The 26,586-nt window shown below is 47.2% G+C and overlaps 1 protein-coding gene across 1 annotated transcript in view; it reads right to left on the reverse strand.

The window, feature by feature from the left end:
• DLAT (dihydrolipoamide S-acetyltransferase) overlaps positions 1 to 26,586 on the reverse strand; it is a 73,567-nt gene that overhangs the window by 39,435 nt on the left and 7,546 nt on the right. Inside the window, 2 exon segments of the mRNA XM_063943240.1 lie at positions 11,286 to 11,411; positions 22,364 to 22,465. Coding sequence (XP_063799310.1) covers positions 11,286 to 11,411; positions 22,364 to 22,465 — 228 coding nt within the window.

Here is a 26,586-nt window from a genome sequence, read left to right on the forward strand (position 1 = left end):
AAGGACCATGGGGATTATACCAAAGCTCCCAAACGGGCGGGAGAGTGCGGATGACTCTGCAGCACCGAATGAGAGAACTCCAGGTCCTCCTTAGCCAGGTTATCAAATTTGTAGGATTTTACAAACGTGTTTGCCCCTGACTAAATAGCCGCTCGGCAAAGTTGTAAAGCCGAGACCCCTCGGGCAGCCGCCCAAGATGAGCCCACCTTCCTTGTGGAATGGGTATTTACATATTTTGGCTGTGGCAGGCCTGCCACAGAATGTGCAAGCTGAATTGTATTACACATCCAACTAGCAAAAGTCTGCTTAGAAGCAAGAGCACCCAGTTTGTTGGGTGCATACAGGATAACAGCAAGTCAGTTTTCCTGACTCCAGCCGTCCTGGAACCTATATTTTCAGGGCCCTGACCACATCTAGCAACTTGGAGTCCTCCAAGTCCCTAGAAGGCGCAAGACACCACAATAAGCTGGTTCAGGTGAAACACTGACACCACCTTAGGGAGAGAACTGGGGACGAGTCCGCAGCTCTGCCCTGTCCGAATGGACAAACAGATATGGGCTTTTTTGAGAAAAAAACCACCAATTTGACACTTGCCTGGTCCAGGCCAGGTCCAAGAGCATGTTCACTTTTCATGTGAGATGCTTCAAATCCACAGATTTGACTGGTTTTAAACCAATGTGTTTTGAGGAATCCCAGAACTACGTTGAGATCCCACAGTGCCACTGGAGGCACAAAAGGGGGTTGTATATGCAATACTCCCTTGACAAACTTCTGGACTTCAGGAACTGAAGCCAATTCTTTCTGGAAGAAAAATCGACAGGGCCGAAATTTGAACCTTAATGGACCCCAATTTGAGGCCCATAGACACTCCTGTTTGCAGGAAATGCAGGAATCGACCGAGTTGAAATTTCTTCGTGGGGCCTTCCTGGCCTCACACCACGCAACATATTTTCGCCACATGTGGTGATAATGTTGTGCGGTCACCTCCTTTCTGGCTTTGACCAGGGTAGGAATGACCTCTTCCTGAATGCCTTTTCCCTTAGGATCCGGCGTTCCACCGCCATGCCGTCAAACGCAGCTGCGGTAAGTCTTGGAACAGACATGGTACTTGCTGAAACAAGTCCCTTCTTAGCGGCAGAGGCCATAAGTCCTCTGTGAGCATCTCTTGAAGTTCCGGGTACCAAGTCCTTCTTGGCCAATCCGGAGCCATGAGTATAGTTCTTACTCCTCTACGTCTTATAATTCTCAGTACCTTAGGTATGAAAAGCAGAGGATGGAACACATACACCGACTGGTACACCCACGGTGTTACCAGAACGTCCACAGCTATTGCCTGAGGGTCTCTTAACCTGGCGCAATACCTGTCCCGTTTTTTGTTCAGACGGGACGCCATCATGTCCACCTTTGGTAATTCCCAACGGTTTACAATCATGTGGAAAACTTCCCCATGAAGTTCCCACTCTGCCGGGTGGAGGTCGTGCCTACTGAGGAAGTCTGCTTCCCAGTTTCCATTCCCGGAATGAAACACTGCTGACAGTGCTATCACATGATTTTCCGCCCAGCGAAAAGTCCTTGCAGTTTTTGCCACTGCCCTCCTGCTTCTTGTGCCGCCCTGTCTATTTACGTGGGCGACTGCCGTGATGTTTTATCCCACTGGATCAATACCGGCTGACCTTGAAGCAGAGGTCTTGCTAAGCTTAGAGCATTATAAATTTACCCTTAGCTATATTTATGTGGAGAAAAGTCTCCAGACTTGATCACACTCCCTGGAAATTTTTTCCTTGTGTGACTGCTCCCCAGCCTCTCGGGCTGGCCTCCGTGGTCACCAACATCCAAAACTGAATGCCGAATCTGCGGCCCTCTAGAAGATGAGCACTCTGTAACCACCACAGGAGAGACACCCTTGTCCTTGGATATAGGGTTATCCACTGATGCATCTGAAGATGCGATCCGGACCATTTGTCCAGCAGATCCCACTGAAAAGTTCTTGCATGAAATCTGCCGACTGGAATTGCTTCGAAGGAAGTCACCATTTTTTTACCATGGCCCTTGTGCAATGATGCACTGATTTTAGGAGGTTCCTGACTAGCTCGGATAACTCCCTGGCTTTCTCTTCCGGGAGAAACACCTTTTTCTGGACTGTGTCCAGAATCATCCCTAAGCACAGGAGACTTGTTGTCGGGATCAGCTGCGATTTTGGAATATTTAGAATCCACCCCTGCTGTTGTAACAGTATCCGAGATAGTGCTACTCCGACCTCCAACTGTTCCCTGGACTTTGCCCTTATCAGGAGATCGTCCAAGTAAGGGATAATTAAGACGCCTTTTCTTCGAAGAAGAACCATCATTTCGGCCATTACCTTGGTAAAGACCCGGGGTGCCGTGGACAATCCAAACGGCAGCGTCTGAAACTGATAGTGACAGTTCTGTACCACGAACCTGAGGTACCCTTAGTGATAAGGGCAAATTTGGGACATGGAGGTAAGCATCCCTGATGTCTCGGGACACCATATAGTCCCTTTCTTCCCGGTTCGTTATCACTGCTCTGAGTGACTCCATCTTGATTTGAACCTTTGTAAGTGTTCAAATTTTTTTAGATTTAGAATAGGTCTCACCTAGCCTTCTGGCTTCAGTACCACAATATAGTGTGGAATAAATAAGAATTTACTTACCGATAATTCTATTTCTCGTAGTCCGTAGTGGATGCTGGGGACTCCGTCAGGACCATGGGGAATAGCGGGCTCCGCAGGAGCTTTTAGGTCACATGGTGTGTACTGGCTCCTCCCCCCATGACCCTCCTCCAAGCCTCAGTTAGGTACTGTGCCCGGACGAGCGTACACAATAAGGAAGGATCTTGAATCCCGGGTAAGACTCATACCAGCCACACCAATCACACCGTACCACTTGTGATCTGAACCCAGTTAACAGTATGATAACAAAACGAAGTAGCCTCTGAAAAGATGGCTCACAACAAGAATAACCCGATTTTTGTAACAATAACTATGTACAAGCATTGCAGACAATCCGCACTTGGGATGGGCGCCCAGCATCCACTAGGGACTACGAGAAATAGAATTATCGGTAAGTAAATTCTTATTTTCTCTAACGTCCTAGTGGATGCTGGGGACTCCGTCAGGACCATGGGGATTATACCAAAGCTCCCAAACGGGCGGGAGAGTGCGGATGACTCTGCAGCACCGAATGAGAGAACTCCAGGTCCTCCTTAGCCAGAGTATCAAATTTGTAAAATTTTACAAACGTGTTCTCCCCTGACCACGTAGCTGCTCGGCAAAGTTGTAATGCCGAGACCCCTCGGGCAGCCGCCCAAGATGCGCCCACTTTCCTAGTGGAGTGGGCCTTTACAGATTTAGGCTGTGGCACGCCTGCCACAGAATGTGCAAGTTGGATTGTGCTACAGATCCAACGTGCAATCGTCTGTTTAGACGCAGGAGCACCCATCTTGTTGGGTGCATACAATATAAACAGCAAGTCAGACTTTCTGACTCCAGCCGTCCTAAACTATATATATATATATATATATATATATATATATATATATATATATATATATATATATATATATATATATATATATATATATATATATATATATATATATATATATATATATATATATATATACACATATATATATATATATATATATATATATATATATATATATTTTTAGGGTCCTGACAACGTCTATTAACCTGGAGTCCTCCAAGTCCCTAGAAGCCGCAGGCACCATAATAGGTTGTTTCAGGTGAAAAACCTGACACCCCCTTAGGAAGAAAACTGGAGACGAGTCCCAGTTCTGCCCTGTCCGAATGGAAATTTAAATATGGGCTTTTGTAAGACAAAGCCGCCCATTCTGACAATCGCCTGGCCGAGGCCAGGACCAACAGCATGGTCACTGTCCATGTGAGATATTGGTCAACAGCTTGTTCACTTTCCATGTGATATATTTCAAATCCACAGATTTGAGCGGTTCAAACCAATATGATTTTAAGGAATCCCAACACTATGTTGAGATCCCACGGTGCCACTAGAGGCACAAAAAGGGGTGTATATGCAATACTCCCTTGACAATCCGGACTTCAGGAACTGAAGTCAATTCTTTTCGGAAGAAATTCTACAGGGCCGAAACTTAAAACCTTAAAGAACCCCAATTTTAGGCTCAAAACACTCCTGTTTTCAGGAAGTGTAGAATTCGACCTAGTTGAATTTTCTTCGTGGGGCCTTCCTGGCCTCACCCACGCAACATATTTTCACCACATGTGGTGATGACGTTGTGCGGTCACCTCCTTCCTGGCTTTGACCAGGGTAGGTATGACCTCTTATGGAATGCCTTTTTCCTTCAGGATCCGGCATTCAACCGCCATGCCGTCAAACGCAGCCGCGGTAAGTCTTGGAATAGACATGGTACCTGCTGAAGCAAGTCCCTTCTTAGCTCCCCAGGCCCTTAGTCCTCTGTGAGCATCTCTTGAAGTTCCGGGTACCAAGTCCCTCTTGGCCAATCCGGAGTCACGAGTATAGTTCATACTCCGCTATGTCTTATAATTCTCAATACCTTGGTTATGAGAAGCAGAGGAGGGAACACATACACCGACTGTTACACCCACGGTGTTACTAGGACATCCACAGCTATCGCCTGAAGGTCTCATGACCTGGCGCAATACCTGTCCCGTTTTTTGTTCGGGCGGGACGCCATCATTTCCACCTTTGGTCTTTGCCAATGGCTCACAATCATGCGGAAAAACTTCCCTATGAAGTTCCCACTCTCCCAGGTGGAGGTCATGCCTGCTGAGGAAGTCTGCTTCCCAGTCGTCCACTCCCGGAGAGAACACTGCTGACAGTGCTATCACATGATTTTCCGCCTAGCGAAAAATCCTTGCAGTTTTTTCACTGCCCTCCAGCTTCTTGTGTCGCCCTTTCTGTTTACGTGGGCGACTGCCGTGATGTTATCCCACTGGATCAATACCGGCTGACCTTGAAGCAGAGGTCTTGCTAAGTTTAGAGCCTTATAATTTTGCTCTTAGCTCCATCTATGTGGAGAGAATTCTCCAGACTTGATCACACTTTCCTGGAAATTTTTTCCCTGTGTGACTGCTCCCCAGCCTCTCAGGCTGGCCTCCGTGGTCACCAGCATCCACTCCTGAATGCTGAATCTGTGGCCCTCTAGAAGATGAGCACTCTGTAATCACCACAGGAGAGACACCCTTGTCCTTGGATATAGGGTTATCCGCTGATGCATCTGAAGATGCGATCCGGACCATTTGTCCAGCAGATCCCACTGAAGAGTTCTTGCGTGAAATCTGCCGAATGGAATTGCTTCGTAATAAGCCACCATTTTTACCAGGACTCTTGTGCAATGATGCATTGACACTTTTCCTGTTTTTAGGAGGATCCCGATTAGCTCGGATAACTCCCTGGCTTTCTCCTCTGGGAGAAACACCTTTTTCTGGACTGTGTCCAGAATCATCCCTAGGAACAGTAGACGTGTCCTCGGAAAAGCTACGATTTTGGAATATTTAGAATCCACTCGTGCTGTCGTAGAACTATTAAAGATAGTGCTACTCCGACCTCCAACTGTTCTCTGGACCTTGCCCTTATCAGGAAAGCGTCCAAGTTTCTTTTAAGAAGAATCATCATTTCGGCCATTACCTTGGTAAAGACCCGGGGCGCCGTGGACAATCCAAACGGCAGCGTCTGAACTGATAGTGACAGTTCTGTACCACGAACCTGAAGTACCCTTGGTGAGAAGGGCAAATTTGGACATGTAGGTAAATGTCCCTGATATCCAGTGACACCATCTCGTCCCCTTCTTCCTGGTTCGCTATCACTGCTCTGAGTGACTCCATCTTGATTTGAACGCTTGTATGTAAGTGTTCAAATATTTCAGATCTCACCGAGCCGTTTGGCTTCAGTACCACAATATAGTGTGGAATAATACCCCCTCCCTTGTTGTAGGATGGGTACTTTGATTATCACCTGCTGGGAATACAGCCTGTGAATTGTTTCCAATACTGCCTCCCTGTCGGAGGTAGACGTTGGTAAAACAGACTTCCGGAACTTGTGAGGAGGAGACGTCTCGAATTTCCAATGTACACCTGGGATACTACATGTAGGATCCAGGAGTCCCCTTGCGAGTGAGCCCACTGCGTGCTGAAACTCTTGAGATGACCCCCTACCGCACCTGAGTCCGCTTGTACTGCCCCAGCGTCATGCTGCGGACTTGGCAGAAGCTGTGAAGGGCTTCTGTTCCTGGGAATGGGCTGCTTGCTGCAGTCTTCTTCCCGTTCCTCTACCCCTGGGCAGATATGACTGGCCTTTGCCCGCCTGCCCGTATGGGGACGAAAGGACTGAGACTGAAAAGACTGTGTCCTTTTCTGCTGAGATGTGACTCGGGGAACAAAAGGTGGATTTTTCAGCTGTTGCCATGGCCACCAGGTCCGATGGACCGCCCCTTTATACGGCAATACTTCCATGTGCCGTCTGGAATCTGCCTCACCTGACCACTGTCGTGTCTTCGTCTGGCAGATATGGACATCACATTTACTCTTGATGCCAGAATGCAAATATCCCTCTGCGCATCACGCATATATAGAAATGCATCCTTAAAATGCTCTATAGACAATAAAATCTTGTCCCTGTCAAGGGTATCAAAATTTTCAGTCAGGAAATCCGACCAAGCCCCCTCAGCGCTGCACATCCAGTCTGAGGCGATTGCTGGTCGTAGTATAACACCAGTATGTGTGTATATACTTCTTAGGCTATTTTTCAGCTTCCTATCAGCTGGCTCCTTGAGGGCGGCCGTATCTGGAGACGGTAACGCCACTTGTTTTATAAGCGTGTGAGCGCCTTATCCACCCTAAGGTGTGTTTCCCAACTCGCCCTTACTTCTGGCGGGAAAGGGTATACCGCCCATAACTTTCTATCGGAGGAACCCCACGTATCATCACACACTTCATTTAATTTATCTGATTCAGGCAAAACTACAAGTAGTTTATTCACACCCTACAAAATACCCTTATTTGTGGTACTTGTAGTATCAGAAATATGTAACACCTCCTTCATTGCCCTTAACATGTAACGTGTGGCCCTAAAGGAAAATACGTTTGTTTCTTCACCGTCGACACTGGAGTCAGTGTCCGTGAGGTAAATGGGCGTTTTTACAAGCCCCTGACGGTGTCTGAGACGCCTGGACAGGTACTAATTTGTTTGCCGGTCGTCTCATGTCGTCAACCGGCTCGCAGCGTGTTGACATGATCACGTACTTCCACAAGTAAGCCATCCATTCCGGTGTCGACTCCCTAGAGAGTGACATCACCATTACAGGCAATTTGCTCCGCCTCCTCACCAACATTTTTCTCATACATGTCGACACACACGTACCGACATACAGCACCCACACAGGGAATGCTCTGATAGAGGACAGGACCCACTAGCCCTTTGGGGAGACAGAGGGAGAGTTTGCCAGCACACACCAAAATGCTATAATTATACAGGGACAACCTTTATAAAAGTGTTCCTCCCTTATAGCATTTAATATATATTTATATCGCCAAATCAGTGCCCCCCCTCTCTGTTTTAACCCTGTTTCTGTAGTGCAGTGCAGGGGAGAGCATGGGAGCCTTCCCCTCAGCCTTTCTGTGAGGGAAAATGGCGCTGTGTGCTGAGGAGAATAAGCTCCGCCCCCTTTTCGGCGGGTTTTTTCTCCCGGTTTTTAAGACCTGGCCTGGGTTAAAATACATACATATAGCCTTAATGGCTATATGTGATGTATTTATTTTGCCAATAAGGTACTTATATTGCTGCCCAGGGCGCCCCCAGCAGCGCCCTGCACCCTCCGTGACTAGGTCAGTGAGCCGTGTGACAACAATGGCGCACAGCTGCAGTGCTGTGCGCTACCTTCATGAAGACTGTGAAGTCTTCTGCCGCCTGTTTCCGGACCTCCGTTCTGCCGTCTTCTTCAGCGTCTGTAAGGGGGGTCGGCGGCGCGGCTCCGGGACGAACCCCAGGCTGACCTGTGTTCCGACTCCCTCTGGAGCTCAGTGTCCAGTAGCCTAAGATCCCAATCCATCCTGCACGCAGGTGAGTTGGAGATCTCTCCCCTAAGTCCCTCGTTGCAGTGATCCTGTTGCCAGCAGGAATCACTGAATGAAACCTAAAAAAAAACTTTTCTAAACAGCTCTTTAAGAGAGCCACCTAGATTGCACCCTTCTCGGACGGGCACAAAAACCTAACTGAAGCTTGGAGGAGGGTCATGGGGGGAGGAGCCAGTACACACCATGTGACCTAAAAGCTCCTGCGGAGCCCGCTATTCCCCATGGTCCTGACGGAGTCCCCAGCATCCACTAGGACGTTAGAGAAATACCCCTTTTCTTGTTGTAGGAGGGGTAATTTAATTATCACCTGCTGGGAATACAGCTCGTGAATTGTTTCCCATACTGCCTCCTTGTCGGAGGGAGACCTTGGTAAAGCAGACTTCAGGAGCCTGCGCAGGGGAAACGTCTCGACATTCCAATCTGTACCCCTGGGATACTACTTGTAGGATCCAGGGGTCCTGTACGGTCTCAGCGTCATGCTGAGAGCTTGTCAGAAGCGGTGGAACGCTTCTGTTCCTGGGAATGGGCTGCCTGCTGCAGTCTTCTTCCCTTTCCTCTATCCCTGGGCAGATATGACTCTTATAGGGACGAAAGGACTGAAGCTGAAAAGACGGTGTCTTTTTCTGCAGAGATGTGACTTAGGGTAAAAACGGTGGATTTTCCAGCAGTTGCCGTGGCCACCAGGTCCGATGGACCGACCCCAAATAACTCCTCTTCCTTTATACGGCAATACACCTTTGTGCCGTTTGGAATCTGCATCACCTGACCACTGTCGTGTCCATAAACATCTTCTGGCAGATATGGACATCGCACTTACTCTTGATGCCAGAGTGCAAATATCCCTCTGTGCATCTCGCATATATAGAAATGCATCCTTTAAATGCTCTATAGTCAATAAAATACTGTCCCTGTCAAGGGTATCAATATTTTTAGTCAGGGAATCCGACCAAGCCACCCCAGCGCTGCACATCCAGGCTGAGGCGATCGCTGGTCGCAGTATAACACCAGTATGTGTGTATATACTTTTTATGATATTTTCCAGCCTCCTGTCAGCTGGCTCCTTGAGGACGGCCCTATCTATAGACGGTACCGCCACTTGTTCTGATAAGCGTGTGAGCGCCTTATCCACCCTAAGGGGTGTTTCCCAACGCGCCCTAACTTCTGGCGGGAAAGGGTATACCGCCCATATTTTCTATCGGGGGGAACCCACGCATCATCACACACTTCATTTAATTTATCTGATTCAGGAAAAACTACGGTAGTTTTTTCACATCCCACATAATACCCTCTTTTGTGGTACTTGTAGTATCAGAAATATGTAACACCTCCTTCATTGCCCTTAACGTGTGGCCCTAATAAGGAATACGTTTGTTTATTCACCGTCGACACTGGATTCAGTGTCCCTGTCTGTGTCTGTGTCGACCGACTAAAGTAAACGGGCGTTTTAAAACCCCTGACGGTGTTTTTGAGACGTCTGGACCGGTACTAATTGTTTGTCGGCCGTCTCATGTCGTCAACCGACCTTGCCGCGTGTTGACATTATCACGTAATTCCCTAAATAAGCCATCCATTCCGGTGTCGACTCCCTAGAGAGTGACATCACCATTACAGGCAATTGCTCCGCCTCCTCACCAACATCGTCCTCATAAATGTCGACACACGTACCGACACACAGCACACACACAGGGAATGCTCTGATAGAGGACAGGACCTACTAGCCCTTTGGAGAGACAGAGGGAGAGTTTGCCAGCACACACCAAAAACGCTATAATTATATAGGGACAACCTTATATAAGTGTTTTCCCTTATAGCATCTTTTTTATATATTTTTAACGCCAAATTAGTGCCCCCCCTCTCTGTTTTAACCCTGTTTCTGTAGTGCAGTGCAGGGGAGAGCCTGGGAGCCTTCCCTCCAGCCTTTCTGTGAGGGAAAATGGCGCTGTGTGCTGAGGAGATAGGCCCCGCCCCTTTTTCGGCGGCCTCGTCTCCCGCTCTTAACGGATTCTGGCAGGGGTTAAATATCTCCATATAGCCCCCGGAGGCTATATGTGAGGTATTTTTAGCCAAAAATAGGTTTTCATTGCCTCCCAGGGCGCCCCCCTCCCAGCGCCCTGCACCCTCAGTGACTGCCGTGTGAAGTGTGCTGAGAGGAAATGGCGCACAGCTGCAGTGCTGTGCGCTACCTTAAGAAGACTGAGGAGTCTTCATGCCGCCGATTCTGGACCTTCTTCTTGTTTCAGCATCTGCAAGGGGGCCGGCGGCGAGGCTCCGGTGACCATCCAGGCTGTACCTGTGATCGTCCCTCTGGAGCTAATGTCCAGTAGCCAAAGAAGCCAATCCATCCTGCACGCAGGTGAGTTCACTTCTTCTCCCCTAAGTCCCTCGTTGCAGTGATCCTGTTGCCATCAGGACTCACTGTAAAATAAAAAACCTAAGCTAAACTTTTCTAAGCAGCTCTTTAGGAGAGCCACCTAGATTGCACCCTTCTCGGCCGGGCACAAAAATCTAACTGAGGCTTGGAGGAGGGTCATAGGGGGAGGAGCCAGTGCACACCACCTGATCCTAAAGCTTTACTTTTTGTGCCCTGTCTCCTGCGGAGCCGCTATTCCCCATGGTCCTTTCAGGAACCCCAGCATCCACTAGGACGATAGAGAAAATGTAAAAACAAAATCGGTGGTATGACTTCAGTGTTCATTAGGAATACTTGTGTATTTTAAGGAATACAGCAGCCCTTTCTGTAAATTAAGCATATTACAAGTCATCATGGATTTCCATACTCGTATGAAAGAATACCGACGCCGGGATCCCAACCGCCAGAATGCCGGCAGCACCGCCACAGCTATTCCCACTCCTGGGTGTCCACGACACCCATGGAGTGGGAACATAACCTGTGGCAAGTGCAGCGAGCCACCGTGCCTGTAGCGTGGCGACCCCACAAGGGGCTTCGCTGCGATTGCCCCCCTGCCAGCATTCTGGCGGTCGGGATCTCCGCGTCGGTATTCTAACCGCCGGGATCCCGTACCCAACCCGTATGAAAGCATCCGAATTGCAACTTCTTGCTTTGATATAATAATTGTAACCATTCTCAGAATTTACAGTAGTTACAGAGTACACAAAGCGATATAAATGTAATTGTCTGTTTACAGACCACAGGAGATAGTCTGGCTGTCACTCACTTGTCTACAGTGATGCAGATTACGGCACCAATGGGGACGTCTTTCGTCCCTTCTGCAACTAGGATCTTCGCCATGTAGCATTCCTCCAAACTCTCAAATCCTACTGTGGCCTTGTCGGTCTCTACCTGAGTAAGAGACGAGAGTTGAATAGTTGCAAGAAAAAAAGAAAAAAAAAAGACTGCAACATTTGCACTATTGATATACAGAACTTTGATTATATCATATTAACCGCGCCTTGGCCCTTTGGCTAACAAATAATGTAATTGTGGTATAATGAATATAGGAGATAAAACATTTTAAGTTAAGGAAAGCCATATTTGTAAATGAACATAAAGCGATGTACTACTACTGAGTAATATATCTGAACAGTAACTGATGTATCTAACTTGACAGGTACAGCACTACGTGCCTCTTTAGTTTTCAAGGAAATGAAGCCATGGTTTTATATTCAGTTTGGGTAATATAACAGAAAAAAACTTCAATTCAAGTCTCCTAGGTAACAAATATGTCACAGTCTGTAAACTGGTGGATTCATACACTGCTGTCACTGTAAGCACAAGTAACAGGCGATGTGTTGGCATTTGAGCCACATGTACTAGGTCAGCACCAGAATAGACATGTTTTACAGCTACTACTAGGACAAGATACAGAGAAAGTACTTAAACATTGAAGTTTACATTTTAGCCGTGTTGCAATCATAAAAATATATATTTAAAACGAGATGTAAAAAGAAAAAATATTTGTTCTACTTACCCTCTAAATATTTGGATAGGCATCTGAATGGGTCTTACAGCAACATATGTAACCGATACATGGGTACATTAAATAAGAAAAGCTACTGAAAAAGGACAGTGCTGAAGAAGCCTTGCTAACACTCTATGGGGGGGTCTATGATTGCAAGCTGACGTTCATCGCAGCGCAGCAATCAGGTCGGAAGTGCGCATGCGCCGCAGCATGGCTGTTGCTGCCTAGCAATCGCCTCTGCCTGACTGACAGGCAAAGGTGGTCGCTAAGCGGTAGGGATCGGCACAGCAGCGTCTGGACGCCGTTTTATGGGCGCGGTCCGGCAAACACAAGCATGGACGGACTATGCGGGGGGGGGGGGGGGGGACACCTCAGCGGCTGCATGATGTCAATGGCAGCCCCTGCAACCCGTAGGGATAGCCAAACCTCTATATTTGATCTTCATCGAGTCAATTAAATCAGGAATGCTACCAAAGGACTGGCGTATAGCAGAGGTAGTCCCAATATTTAAAAAGGGTATTAAAACGCTCCCCGGGAACTATAGACCGGTTAGCTTGACATCTATAGTGGGGAAAATACTAGAAGGTATATTAAGGGATTGCATTCTAGAGTACTTGGATACCTCCAAGGTTATTACTAGGACTCAACATGGATTTGTGAAGGACAGGTCATGTCAAACTAACTTAATAAGCTTCTACGAGTAAGCTTCTACGAGAAAGTGAGCGATAGTATTGATAAGGGTCAAGCAGTGGATGTGATCTTTGTGTGTTAATTTTTGCAGATGACACTAAATTATGTAGAATAATTAATTAAGACAAGGATGTTGATTCTCTACAGAATGACTTAACTGGACTGGAGGCCTGGGCAGACAAATGGGGAATGAGGTTCAATATAGACAAATGTAAAGTTATGCACCTTGGGACTAAGAACAATCAGGCAGCTTATAAACTAAATGGGGAAAATGTAGGGATAACGGTGGTTGAAAAGGATCTGGGTGTGCTCATCGATAATAAACTTGGTAGCAGTTTGCAATGTCAAAATGCAGCAGCAAAGGCTAATAAGGTGTTATCATGCATAAAACGGGGTATGGAGACAAGGGATGAGAGTAATCTTGCCACTGTATGAATCATTGGTGTGACCACACCTGGAATATTGTGTACAGTTTTGGGCACCATACTATAAAAAAGATATCTTTGAACTCGAAAGGGTTCAGAGGCGAGCCACCAAACTGATTAAGGGGTTAGAGGATTTGGACTATGAGGAAAGACTTAAAAAGCTTGATATGTTCACACTGGAAAAGAGGCGACTGAGAGGGGACATCATTAATATTTATAAATACATTAAGGGGCAATACAAGGATCTATCAAACGATTTTTTTACCAAAAAAACACTACATAGGACACGAGGACACCCACTGAGGTTAGAGGAGAAAAAATTCCATACCAAACGGAGAAAAGGATTCTTCACAGTAAGAGCAGTAAGGATTTGGAATTCTCTTCCAGAGAAGGTAGTAATGATGGACACAATCAATAAGTTTAAAAATGGATTAGATAAATTCCAAGCTGAAAAAAATATCCAGGGATACAGCATTTAATTAATATTTAAAAAATTAATTAAATTAAATAATGTAATGTACAATAGGTTAAACTCGATGGAGGAGCACCCAGCTTGTTGGGTGCATACAGGATAAATAGCGAGTCCTGCAACTTGGAATCCTCCAAGTCCTTAGTAGCCGCAGGGACCACAATAGGTTGGTTCAAATGAAAAGCTGACACCACCTTAGGCAGGAATTGGGAACGAGTCCTCAATTCCTCAATTCCGCCCTATCCATATGGAAAATCAGAATAGGGCTTTTACATGACAAAGCCGCCAATTCTGACACACGCCTGGCCGAAGCCAAGGCCAACAGCATGACCACTTTCCACGTGAGATACTTTAGCTCCACGGTTTTAAGTGGCTCAAACCAATGCGACTTTAGGAAATCCAACACCACGTTGAGATCCCAAGGTGCCACAGGAGGCACTAAAGGAGGCTGAATATGTAGCACTCCTTTAACAAAAGTCTGAACTTCAGGCAGTGAAGCCAGTTCTTTTTGGAAGAAAATCGACAGAGCCGAAATATGGACCTTAATGGAACCCAATTTGAGGCCCATAGTCACCCCTGACTGTAGGAAGTGCAGGAATCGACCCAGCTGAAATTCCTCCGTTGGGGCCTTCCTGGCCTCACACCAAGCAACATATTTTCGCCATATGCGGTGATAATGTTTTGCGGTCACATCCTTCCTGGCTTTGATCAGCGTAGGAATGACTTCCTCCGGAATGCCCTTTTCCTTTAGGATCCGGTGTTCAACCGCCATGCCGTCAAACGCAGCCGCGGTAAGTCTTGGAACAGACAGGGCCCCTGCTGCAGCAGGTCTTGTCTGAGCGGTAGAGGCCATGGGTCCTCTGAGATCATTTCTTAAAGTTCTGGGTACCAAGCTCTTCTTGGCCAATCCGGAACAATGAGTATAGTTCTTACTCTTCTCCTTCTTATTATCCTCAGAACCTTGGGTATGAGAGGAAGAGGAGGGAACACATAAACCGACTGGTACACCCATGGTGTCACTAGAGCGTCCACAGCTATCGCCTGAGGGTCCCTTGACCTGGCGCAATATTTTTCTAGCTTTTTGTTGAGGCGGGACGCCATCATGTCCACCTGTGGCCTTTCCCAACGGTTTGCAATCAGCTGGAAGACTTCTGGATGAAGTCCCCACTCTCCCGGGTGGAGGTCATGCCTGCTGAGGAAGTCTGCTTCCCAGTTGTCCACTCCCGGAATGAACACTGCTGACAGTGCTAACACGTGATTTTCCTCCCATCGGAGAATCCTTGTGGCTTCTGCCATCGCCATCCTGCTTCTTGTGCCGCCCTGTCGGTTTACATGGGCGACCGCCGTGATGTTGTCTGACTGGATCAGTACCGGCTGGTTTTGAAGCAGGGGTCTTGCCTGACTTAGGGCATTGTAAATGGCCCTTAGTTCCAGAATATTTATGTAGGGAAATCTCCTGGCTTGACCAGAGTCCTTGGAAGTTTCTTCCCTGTGTGACTGCCCCCCAGCTTCGAAGGCTGGCATCCGTGGTCACCAGGACCCAGTCCTGTATGCCGAATCTGCGGCCCTCCAGAAGATGAGCACTCTGCAGCCACCACAGTAGAGACACCCTGGTCCTTGCAGACAGGGTTATCAGCCGATGCATCTGAAGATGCGATCCGGACCACTTGTCCAACAGATCCCACTGAAAGATCCTTGCATGGAACCTTCCGAATGGAATTGCTTCGTAAGAAGCTACCATCTTTCCCAGGACTCGCGTGCAGTGGTGCACCGACACCTGTTTTGGTTTTAGGAGGTCTCTGACTAGAGATGACAACTCCTTGGCCTCCTCCTCCGGGAGAAATACCTTTTTCTGTTCTGTGTCCAGAACCATTCCCAGGAACAGTAGACGCGTTGTAGGAACCAGCTGCGACTTTGGAATATTCAGGATCCAGCCGTGCTGCTGTAGCACTTCCCGAGATAGTGCTACTCCGATCAACAACTGTTCCCTGGACCTCGCCTTTATAAGGAGATCGTCCAAGTACGGGATAACTATAACTCCCTTTTTCCGAAGGAGTATCATCATTTCGGCCATTACCTTGGTAAATACCCTCGGTGCCGTGGACAGACCAAACGGCAACGTCTGGAATTGGTAATGACAGTCCTGTACCACAAATCTGAGGTACTCCTGGTGAGGAGGGTAAATGGGGACATGCAGGTAAGCATCCTTGATGTCCAGTGATACCATGTAATCCCCTTCCTCCAGGCTTGAAATAACCGCCCTGAGCGATTCCATCTTGAACTTGAACCTTTTTATATAAGTGTTCAAGGATTTCAAATTTAAAATGGGTCTCACCGAACCGTCCGGTTTCGGTACCACAAACATTGTGGAATAGTAACCCCTTCCTTGTTGAAGGAGGGGTACCTTGACTATCACCTGCTGCGAATACAGCTTGTGAATTGCCTCCAGCACTGCCTCCCTGTCTGGGGAAGCTGTTGGCAAGGCAGATTTGAGGAAACGGCGAGGGGGAGACGTCTCGAATTCCAGCTTGTACCCTTGAGATACTACTTGTAGAATCCAGGGATCCACCCGTGAGCGAGCCCACTGGTCGCTGAAGTTCTTGAGACGGGCCCCCACCGTACCTGGCTCCGCCTGTGGAGCCCCAGCGTCATGCGGTGGACTTAGAGGAAGCGGGGGAGGGCTTTTGTTCCTGGGAACTGGCTGTATGCTGCAGCTTTTTCCCTCTACCTCTGCCTCTGGGCAGAAAGGACGCGCCTTTAACCCGCTTGCCTTTCTGGGGCCGAAAGGACTGTACCTGATAATACGGTGCTTTCTTTGGCTGTGAGGGAACATGGGGTAAAAATGCTGACTTCCCAGCTGTCGCTGTGGAAACGAGGTCCGAGAGACCCTCCCCAAACAACTCCTCACCCTTGTAAGGCAAAACTTCCATGTGCCTTTTTGAATCTGCATCCCCTGTCCACTGCCGAGTCCATAAACCCCTCCTGGCAGAAATGGACATTGCACTTATTTTAGATGCCAGCCGGCAAATATCCCTCTGTGCATCTCTCATGTATAAGACTGCGTCTTTAATATGCTCTATGGTTAGCAATATAGTGTCCCTGTCTAAGGTATCAATATTTTCTGACAGGGAATCTGACCACGCAGCTGCAGCACTGCACATCCATGCTGAAGTAATAGCTGGTCTCAGTATAATACCTGAGTGTGTATAAACAGACTTCAGGATAGCCTCCTGCTTCCTATCAGCAGGTTCCTTTAGGGCGGCCGTGTCCGGGGACGGTAGTGCCACCTTCTTTGACAGGCGTGTGAGCGCTTTATCCACCATAGGGGATGTCTCCCAACGTGACCTATCCTCTGGCGGAAAAGGGTACGCCATTAGTAACTTTTTAGAAATTACCAGTTTCTTATCGGGGGAAGCCCACGCTTCTTCACACACCATTTAATTCATCAGAAGGGGGAAAAACCACTGGTAGTTTTTTCTCCCCAAACATAATACCCTTTTTTGTGGTACCTGGGGTAATATCAGAAATGTGCAACACATTTTTCATTGCCGTAATCATGTAACGGGTGGCTCTATTGGAATGTACACTAGTCTCATCATCGTCGACACTGGAGTCAGTATCCGTGTCGACATCTGTGTCTGCCATCTGAGGTAGCGGGCGTTTTAGAGCCCCTGATGGCTTTTGAGACGCCTGGGCAGGCACGAGCTGAGAAGCCGGCCGTCCCACATCTGCTATGTCGTCAAACCTTTTATGTAAGGAGTTGACACTGTCACGTAATTCCTTCCACATGTCCATCCATTCAGGTGTCGACCCCGCGGGGGGTGACATCACATTTATCGGCACCTGCTCCGCCTCCACATAAGCCTCCTCATCAAACATGTCGACACAGCCGTACCGACACACCGCACACACACAGGGAATGCTCTGACTGAGGACAGGACCCCACAAAGTCCTTTGGGGAGACAGAGAGAGAGAGTATGCCAGCACACACCAGAGCGCTATATAATGCTGGGATTCACACTACACACAGTGATTTTTCCCCTATAGCTGCTAATATTATACAGATTGCGCCTAAATTTAGTGCCCCCCCTCTCTTTTTTACCCTATGGAGTCTGGAAACTGCAGGGGAGAGCCTGGGGAGCGTCCTTCCAGCGGAGCTGTGAGGGAAAATGGCGCCAGTGTGCTGAGGGAGATAGCTCCGCCCCTTTTTCGGCGGACTTCTCCCGCTTTTTTATGGAAAGTTATGGCAGGGGATTTTACACATATATAGTCTTAATGACTATATTATGTGGTAATTTGCCAAGTAAGGTACTCTTATTGCAGCCCAGGGCGCCCCCCCCAGCACCCTGCACCCATCAGTGACCGGAGTGTGTGGTGTGCATGGGGAGAAATGGCGCACAGCTGCAGTGCTGTGCGCTACCTTAATGAAGACCGAAGTCTTCTGCCGCCGATTTCCAGGAACGTCTTTTTGCTTCTGGCTCTGCAAGAGGGACGGCGGCGCGGCTCCGGGACCGGACGACCAAGGCTGGGCCTGTGTTCGATCCCTCTGGAGCTAATGGTGTCCAGTAGCCTAGAAGCCCAAGCTAGCTGCAAGCAGGTAGGTTCGCTTCTCTCCCCTCTGTCCCTCGTAGCAGTGAGTCTGTTGCCAGCAGATCTCACTGAAAATAAAAAACCTAATTTATACTTTCTTTTCTAGAAGCTCAGGAGAGCCCCTAGTGTGCATCCAGCTCGGCGGGGCACAAAATTCTAACTGAGGTCTGGAGGAGGGAATAGAGGGAGGAGCCAGTGCACACCAGGTAGTCCTAAATCTTTCTTAGTTGTGCCCAGTCTCCTGCGGAGCCGCTATTCCCCATGGTCCTTACGGAGTCCCCAGCATCCACTTAGGACGTTAGAGAAATACCCAGTAGCCTCACATGTAAATACATAACACATCTCTAGAAATGTGACTTATAACAAGGAGAGTACACTAATAGTGGCACAGGCACCATTCCCCATGTACATCTTACTGTGCTCTTCTTACAGCTATCAAAGCAAAATTCTTAAGGCTTTGAGAAGTTCTCACTCTGCCTAGTTCAGTGATGGCCAACCAGATTTATTACAGAGCTTTACGGACGGCCAACAGTACTGTACCCTTAATCTCAGTAATTAGAAAAACAATACAGTTAAGCAAAAAAAAAAAAAAAGACACCAGCCTGTAATAGCATGTCAGCAAGTATTCTAATGTATAATAGACTGTACCAAAACAAACATGGGACTGTAAAATAGGAAGGAGGGGGACCGTTAGTGAAGGATTAGGGGTAAATTTACTAAGATGGGAGTTCTATTTAAGATGGGATGTTGCCCATAGCAACCAGGGATGTTGCCCATAGCAACCAATCAGATTCTACTTCTCATTCATCTAGCACCTTCTAGAAGATAATAACTGAAATTCGACTGGTTGCTATGGGCAACATCCCATTTAAATAGAACTCTCATCTTAGTAAATTTACCCCTTAGAGTGCAACATGCAGCCCTATGGCCATCTGCTACCCATTACTGGCTTAGTTCAGTGACATGTACAGGCAAAGGCAGCCAACTTCATCCAACTGATATTATTATTATTATTATATATTTATTGCCTGAATTTCAATAAAAACTGGAAAAATGGGGGTGTTCAAATCATATGTCCAGTGGTGTATGTATTCAGCATCTTTTGTTAATGAGGGCATTAAAAGTTACATTTTAGAAACTTGTTTTCTATTTATAAGTGGGACCAGCACAAAGTGGCCCAATAGCATACCACCACACTGCACTCCTGTGGTTAATGTGGTCCCTCTATTCAGCAGGACCAGCATAAGGTGAACCAATAGCATACCACCACACTGCACTGCTGTTGTTAATGTGGTCCCTCTATTCAGCAGGACCGGCATAAGGTGAACCAATAGCATACCACCACACTGCACTCCTGTGGTTAATGTGGTCCCTCTATTCAGCAGGACCAGCATAAGGTGAACCAATAGCATACCACCACACTGCACTGCTGTGGTTAATGTGGTCCCTCTATTCAGCAGGACCGGCATAAGGTGAACCAATAGCATACCACCACACTGCACTCCTGTGGTTAATGTGGTCCCTCTATTCAGCAGGACCAGCATAAGGTGAACCAATAGCATACCACCACACTGCACTGCTGTGGTTAATGTCGTCCCTCTATTCAGCAGGACAAGCATAAGGTGAACCAATAGCATACCACCACACTGCACTGCTGTTGTTAATGTGGTCCCTCTATTCAGCAGGACCGGCATAAGGTGAACCAATAGCATACCACCACACTGCACTCCTGTGGTTAATGTGGTCCCTCTATTCAGCAGGACCAGCATAAGGTGAACCAATTGCATACCACCACACTGCACTGCTGTGGTTAATGTGGTCCCTCTATTCAGCAGGACCGGCATAAGGTGAACCAATAGCATACCACCACACTGCACTCCTGTGGTTAATGTGGTCCCTCTATTCAGCAGGACCAGCATAAGGTGAACCAATAGCATACCACCACACTGCACTCCTGTGGTTAATGTGGTCCCTCTATTCAGCAGGACCAGCATAAGGTGAACCAATAGCATACCACCACACTGCACTGCTGTGGTTAATGTGGTCCCTCTATTCAGCAGGACCGGCATAAGGTGAACCAATAGCATACCACCACACTGCACTCCTGTGGTTAATGTGGTCCCTCTATTCAGCAGGACCAGCATAAGGTGACCAATAGCATACCACCACACTGCACTGCTGTGGTTAATGTGGTCCCTCTATTCAGCAGGACAAGCATAAGGTGAACCAATAGCATACCACCACACTGCACTGCTGTGGTTAATGTGGTCCCTCTATTCAGCAGGACCAGCATAAGGTGAACCAATAGCATACCACCACACTGCACTGCTGTGGTTAATGTGGTCCCTCTATTCAGCAGGACCGGCATAAGGTGAACCAATAGCATACCACCACACTGCACTCCTGTGGTTAATGTGGTCCCTCTATTCAGCAGGACCAGCATAAGGTGAACCAATAGCATACCACCACACTGCACTGCTGTGGTTAATGTCGTCCCTCTATTCAGCAGGACCAGCATAAGGTGAACCAATAGCATACCACCACACTGCACTGCTGTTGTTAATGTGGTCCCTCTATTCTTTGTTTACATTTCAAATATGTGCATTTAAATTGAAGCGGTAATCCTGCGTAATTTACACAGAATCCATGTAGACTCATAACATCAGTCTACATATTATCCACAGGAACACATAAGATAAAGAAGGCCACCTAAAATTAGAACAATACCTTAAGGGGGGTATTCAATTGTTTGAAAAGTCAGTTGGGTGTCTGTTTTTTCCTATCTAATAGACAGGGGGGAAAAACAGACACCCAACCAATTTTTCAAACAATTGAATATGCCCCTAAAAGTGCACCTGGTGTCTATACACAGTGTGGGAGCCATTTTTTAGGATGAACTAATATTCATGAAAATTAGTCTATGGGGCATATTCAATTAGGCACAAGTTTTACTTTGGAAGGGAATCTATAGGTTTAATGCCCGGAGCTATTCAATTATTTGGCCTTTCCTCGTGTGGTAAAACCTCTGGTATTGGGGGTCATTCCGAGTTGATCGTAGCTGTGCTAAATTTAGCACAGCTACGATCGTAAACTCAGACATGCGGGGAGACGCTCAGCACAGGGCTAGCCCGCCCCGCATGTCAGTGCCGGCCCCCCTGCACAAATACAAAAGCATCGCCCACCTTTGTATTTGAGGAGTAACTCCCGGCCAGCGCAGCTCCTGCGGCTGGCCGGTAGTTGCTCGTTGCTCCTGCTGGCCGCAGCGGCTGCGTGAGACATCACGCAGCCGCCGCGGCCTGCTCCCTCTAAACGGCGGCTTAACACCGCCGTTCAGCCCCCTCCCGCCTAGCGACCGCCTCTGTCTCAGCGGTGATCGCTAGGTAACGAAAGCTACCATGCGCCAGCGCACTGCGGCGCCGGCATATGCGCAGTTCCGACCCGATCGCTGCGCTGCGACAAACTGCAGTGAGCGAACGGGTCGGAATGACTGCCATTGTGCATTACCCAACTGATTTCACGCAAAACGCAGTATATAATAAGTTTCCTCGAGCAAAAAATGAAGAGGGTGCATTTAATGCAGATTTTTTTCTTGAAGCTCCTGAGGTTGCAAGGAAAAATCCAACCTCTGGGGCTTCACATGCGGCTCCCGCAGCTAACCGATTCATGTAGTGCTGACAATTAGTTCCCTGGATATGCCTTTCTGACTTAATTAGGATCTAACAACATCATTCTAACACATACGAAATTCATAGGTTGGATGTTCATTAAATATTTGTTCTGACCACATTATGGGGGGATGCGGTCAAGATGCTGCCGGCCGGAATCCCGGCGGTCGAAATACCGACGCCGGAATCCTGACCGCCACAATCCCGACATATTCTCCCTCCGTGGGTGTCCACAACACCCATAGAGGGAGAATATAATAGTGCGCCGAGCGTAGCGAGGCACCGTGCCCGCAGTGTGGCGAGCGAAGCGAGCCCGCAAGGGGCTGCGTTCCGCTCGCCACCCCTGTCGGGATTGTGTGGTCGGGATTCCGGCGTCGGTATTTAGTACTGATCCCATTATGGGTATACTGTGTGATGGGGCAGGAGCAATATAATAAATGATATACTTTACTAATAACAGAAATAATTGCAAGCATGAATCAGGCTGTTATTACCTCAGCAATAAGGTCACCTTCATTGATTTTCTCCCCTTCCTTCTTCTCCCAACGAGCAATGGTTCCCATCTGCATTGTGGGGGAAAGCGCAGGCAAAGGTACCTAGAGACGGGAAGGTTTTTCCAACAAGAAACAAATCAATTTGTAGAACTCTGTAAGAGAACCTGTTCCCATTAAAACACACACCTGTACAGCAAACAGATGCCTCCCACCCAGGGCTGGTGCAAGGTCTCTCTGCACCCTAGGCAAACCTTTAGCCTAGTGCCCCCTAATCTGCAAACCCCTTCCCCCTCACAAACACACCTCCCGGAGGGGAGATGCAGGTGGCCACTAAGTGGGCTAGGGTGAATTGCATCATTATACATACATACAGTCAGAATACAGACAGTGGCATCCCAAGCACTGTAATAACGTCTTTTTAAAATAAATGAATTAACCTTACCTTTACCCTATCTGTCCTTCTCCGCAGTCTAACACTAACATTCAGGATGCCGGGATTCTGGCGTCAGCATTCTGACAGGTGTCGGTATTCTAAGCATCTGGTCCGCCGGGATGCCATCTACATCCCGTAAAATTGTATGCGTATTCATGTGCATACACACTGACATATATATTTGCATGCTCCTTATTGTCTTCCATCCCCCATCTTTAAGTTCATTACTGATCGCATACAGGGATATCCTTCGTAGGTGCTGGGCACGCCCCCAACAGTGACGCCGCCGGCAGCCCACATGACGTTGCATGACCACACCCCCTATTTTGCATGACCACCACCCCCTTTTTGGCCATGCGCCCACATATACAGTGGGGTAAAAAACTATTTGGGCAGCCACCGATTGTGCAAGTTGACCCACTTAAAAAGATGAGAGAGGTCTGTAATTTCCATCATAGGTACACTTCAACTGTGAGAGACAGAATCCTAAATAAATAAAAAAAACAGGAAATCACATTATATGATTTTTAAACAATTTACTTGTATATTATTGTAGAAAATAAATATTTGGACACCTACCAAGCAGCAAGATTTCTGGCTCTCACAGACCTGTTACTTCTTCTTTAACCACTTAACAGACTATTTATTTCGCCGAAAATGGCTCCGAAATTGTCGGGGGTTTTTTATGAGTGAATTAGGTGATTAACATGAATTTAACCCTATCCCAAATGATTTTAGCTAAAAAAAAATAAAAAAAATTTTTATTTTAGAATTCTCCCCCCCCCCCCCCCCCCCAAACATTGAAACATTGATCAGGAACATTGCGACCATCGGAACATCTCGACCACCGCGGCTTTCATTTTGAAAGCCGGGACAGCCTGCGGGTTTACAGGGGAGGGTCTGGGGGTGGCTTGGGAGGGTTCATTTACACTCCCCAGCGGTTGCCATTGTCTGCAGCCGCTGGACGGGGGGATCCTGCCGTGCTGACAGCAGCAGCGGAGGGAAGTTTCTCTTCCCTGCCGCTGCTAACACTCTCTATCTGACTGGTCGCATCCTGTGCGACCAGGTCGGATAGAGCACTTGCAGGCATGATCTCATCTGATGTGACCATGCCAGGCAAGTGGTTAAGAAGCTCTTCTATCCTCCACTCGTTACCTGTATTAATGGCACCTGTTTGAACTGGTTATCTGTATAAAAGACACCTGTCCACACCCTCAAACAGTCAGACTGCTACCTCTCCACCATGGCCAAGACCAGAGAGCTGTCTAAGGACACCAGGGACAAAATTGTAGAGCTGCACAAGGCTAGGATGAGCTACTCGACTATAGGCAAGCAGCTTGGTGAGAAGAGATCAACTGTTGGCGCAATTATAAAAAAATGGAAGAAATACAAGATCACTGACAATCTCCCTCGACCTGGGGCTCCATGCAAGATCTCACCTCGTGGGGTATCAATGATCTTGAGAATGGTGAGGAATCAGCCCAGAACTACATGGGGGGACCTGGTCAATGACCTCAAGAGAGCGGGTACCACAGTCACAAAGGTTACCATTAGTAACACACTACGTCGTCATGGACTGAAATCCTGCAGCGCCCGAAAGGACCCCCTGCTTAAGCCAGCACATGTCCAGGCCCATCTAAAGTTTGCCAGTGACCATCTGGATGATCCAGAGGAGGATTGGGAGAATGTAATGTGGTCAGATGACAGCAAAATCTAACTTTTTGGTATAAACTCCACTCGCCGTTTTTGGAGAGAGAAGAATGATGAATGGCATCCCAAGAACACCATACCCACTGTGAAGCATGGGGATGGAAACATCATGCTTTGGGGCTGCTTTTCTGCAAAGGGGACAGGACGACTGATCCGTATTAAGGAGAGGATGATTTTGGGCAAAAACCTCCTTCCCTCAGTAAGAGCATTGAAGATGGAACGTGGCTGGGTCTTCCAGCATGACAATGACCCCAAACACACCGCCCAGGCAACTAAGGAGTGGCTCCGTAAGAAGCATTTCAAGGTCCTGGAGTGGCCTAGCCAGTCTCCAGACCTCAACCCAATAGAAAATCTGTGGAGGGAGTTGAAAGTCTGTGTTGCCCGGCGACAGCCTCAAAACATGACAGATCTGGAGAAGATCTGCATGGAAGAGTGGGCCAAAATACCTGCTACAGTGTGTGCAAACCTGGTCAAGAACTACAGGAAACGTTTGACCTCTGTAATTGCCAACCGAGGTTATATTACAAAGTATTGAGTTAAACTTTTTGGATTGTCCAAATATTTATTTTCCACAAGAATATACAAATAAATTGTTTACAAATCATACAATGTGATTTCCTAGTTTTTTTTTCAGATTCTGTCTCTCACAGTTAAAGTGTACCTATGATGGAAATTACACACCTCTCATCTTTTTAAGTGGGTCAACTTGAACAATCGGTGGCTGTCCAATTACTTTTTTGCCCCACTGTATGCCCCCGCAGTCCGGCGCCCTGCCCACTACAATTTCTAGAGGGAACACTACATACATTATATTAATGGTTCAGAAAATGTTCCCAGAAATGCATATGCAAGTCCCCAGGTTCAGACAGAAGCACTTTATCGCTAACAATAATAATAATAATGAAAACACACGTTAGTAACAGAAATACAAGAGATAAGCAGGTTAAAAATCGGAAATGGTTTCCTAAAACAAAAATGTCAGTCACAGGGTACTTGGTAAAAGCTTGCTAAGGAAGCAACTAGTAATAGAATCTGGCAGTCAAAAACAATCTTACAGAATATTTGCTATGTGAATGGACTGAACCACCACAGGACCAAAATTAACACTGGAGTTACTAGTAAATGCAATTAATTAATTGGGTGGTAAGCTTATCATTAATTATAATATATATATATATATATATATATATATATATATATATATATATATATATATATATATATATATATATATATAAAACGACCAGTCAGGCAGCACTCCAATTCCTTCAAATAAATCACATTATTCAACTGGAGGGCACCGGCTTGCTCAAAGAAGAATTCCCTCCCCAAACATACACCATCTATTTAGGCGGCACTCACGGCGGAGAAACAGGACAAGAGCCAAAGACAGCATCTTTGGCTTCTGTCCTGTTTCTCCACCGTGAGTGCCGCCTAAATAGATGGTGTGTGTGTGTGTGTGTGTGTGTGTGTGTGTGTGTGTGTGTGTGTGTGTGTGTGTGTGTGTGTGTGTGTGTGTATATATATATATATATATATATATATATATATATAATAAGATTTTACTCACCGATAAATCTATTTCTCGTAGTCCGTAGTGGATGCTGGGGACTCCGTCAGGACCATGGGGAATAGCGGCTCCGCAGGAGACAGGGCACAAAAAGTAAAAGCTTTTGGACCTAGGTGGTGTGCACTGGCTCCTCCCCCTATGACCCTCCTCCAAGCCTCAGTTAGGATACTGTGCCCGGACGAGCGTACACAATAAGGAAGGATTTTGAATCCCGGTAAGACTCATACCAGCCACACCAATCACACCGTACAACTTGTGATCTGAACCCAGTTAACAGTATGATAACAGAGGAGCCTCTGAAAAGATGGCTCACTACAACAAAAACCCGATTTTGTTAACAATAACTATGTACAAGTATTGCAGACAATCCGCACTTGGGATGGGCGCCCAGCATCCACTACGGACTACGAGAAATAGATTTATCGGTGAGTAAAATCTTATTTTCTCTAACGTCCTAAGTGGATGCTGGGGACTCAGTCAGGACCATGGGGATTATACCAAAGCTCCCAA

The sequence above is a fragment of the Pseudophryne corroboree genome, chromosome 10, assembly GCF_028390025.1.
Source record: "Pseudophryne corroboree isolate aPseCor3 chromosome 10, aPseCor3.hap2, whole genome shotgun sequence".
In the NCBI taxonomy this organism is placed as follows: domain Eukaryota; kingdom Metazoa; phylum Chordata; class Amphibia; order Anura; family Myobatrachidae; genus Pseudophryne; species Pseudophryne corroboree.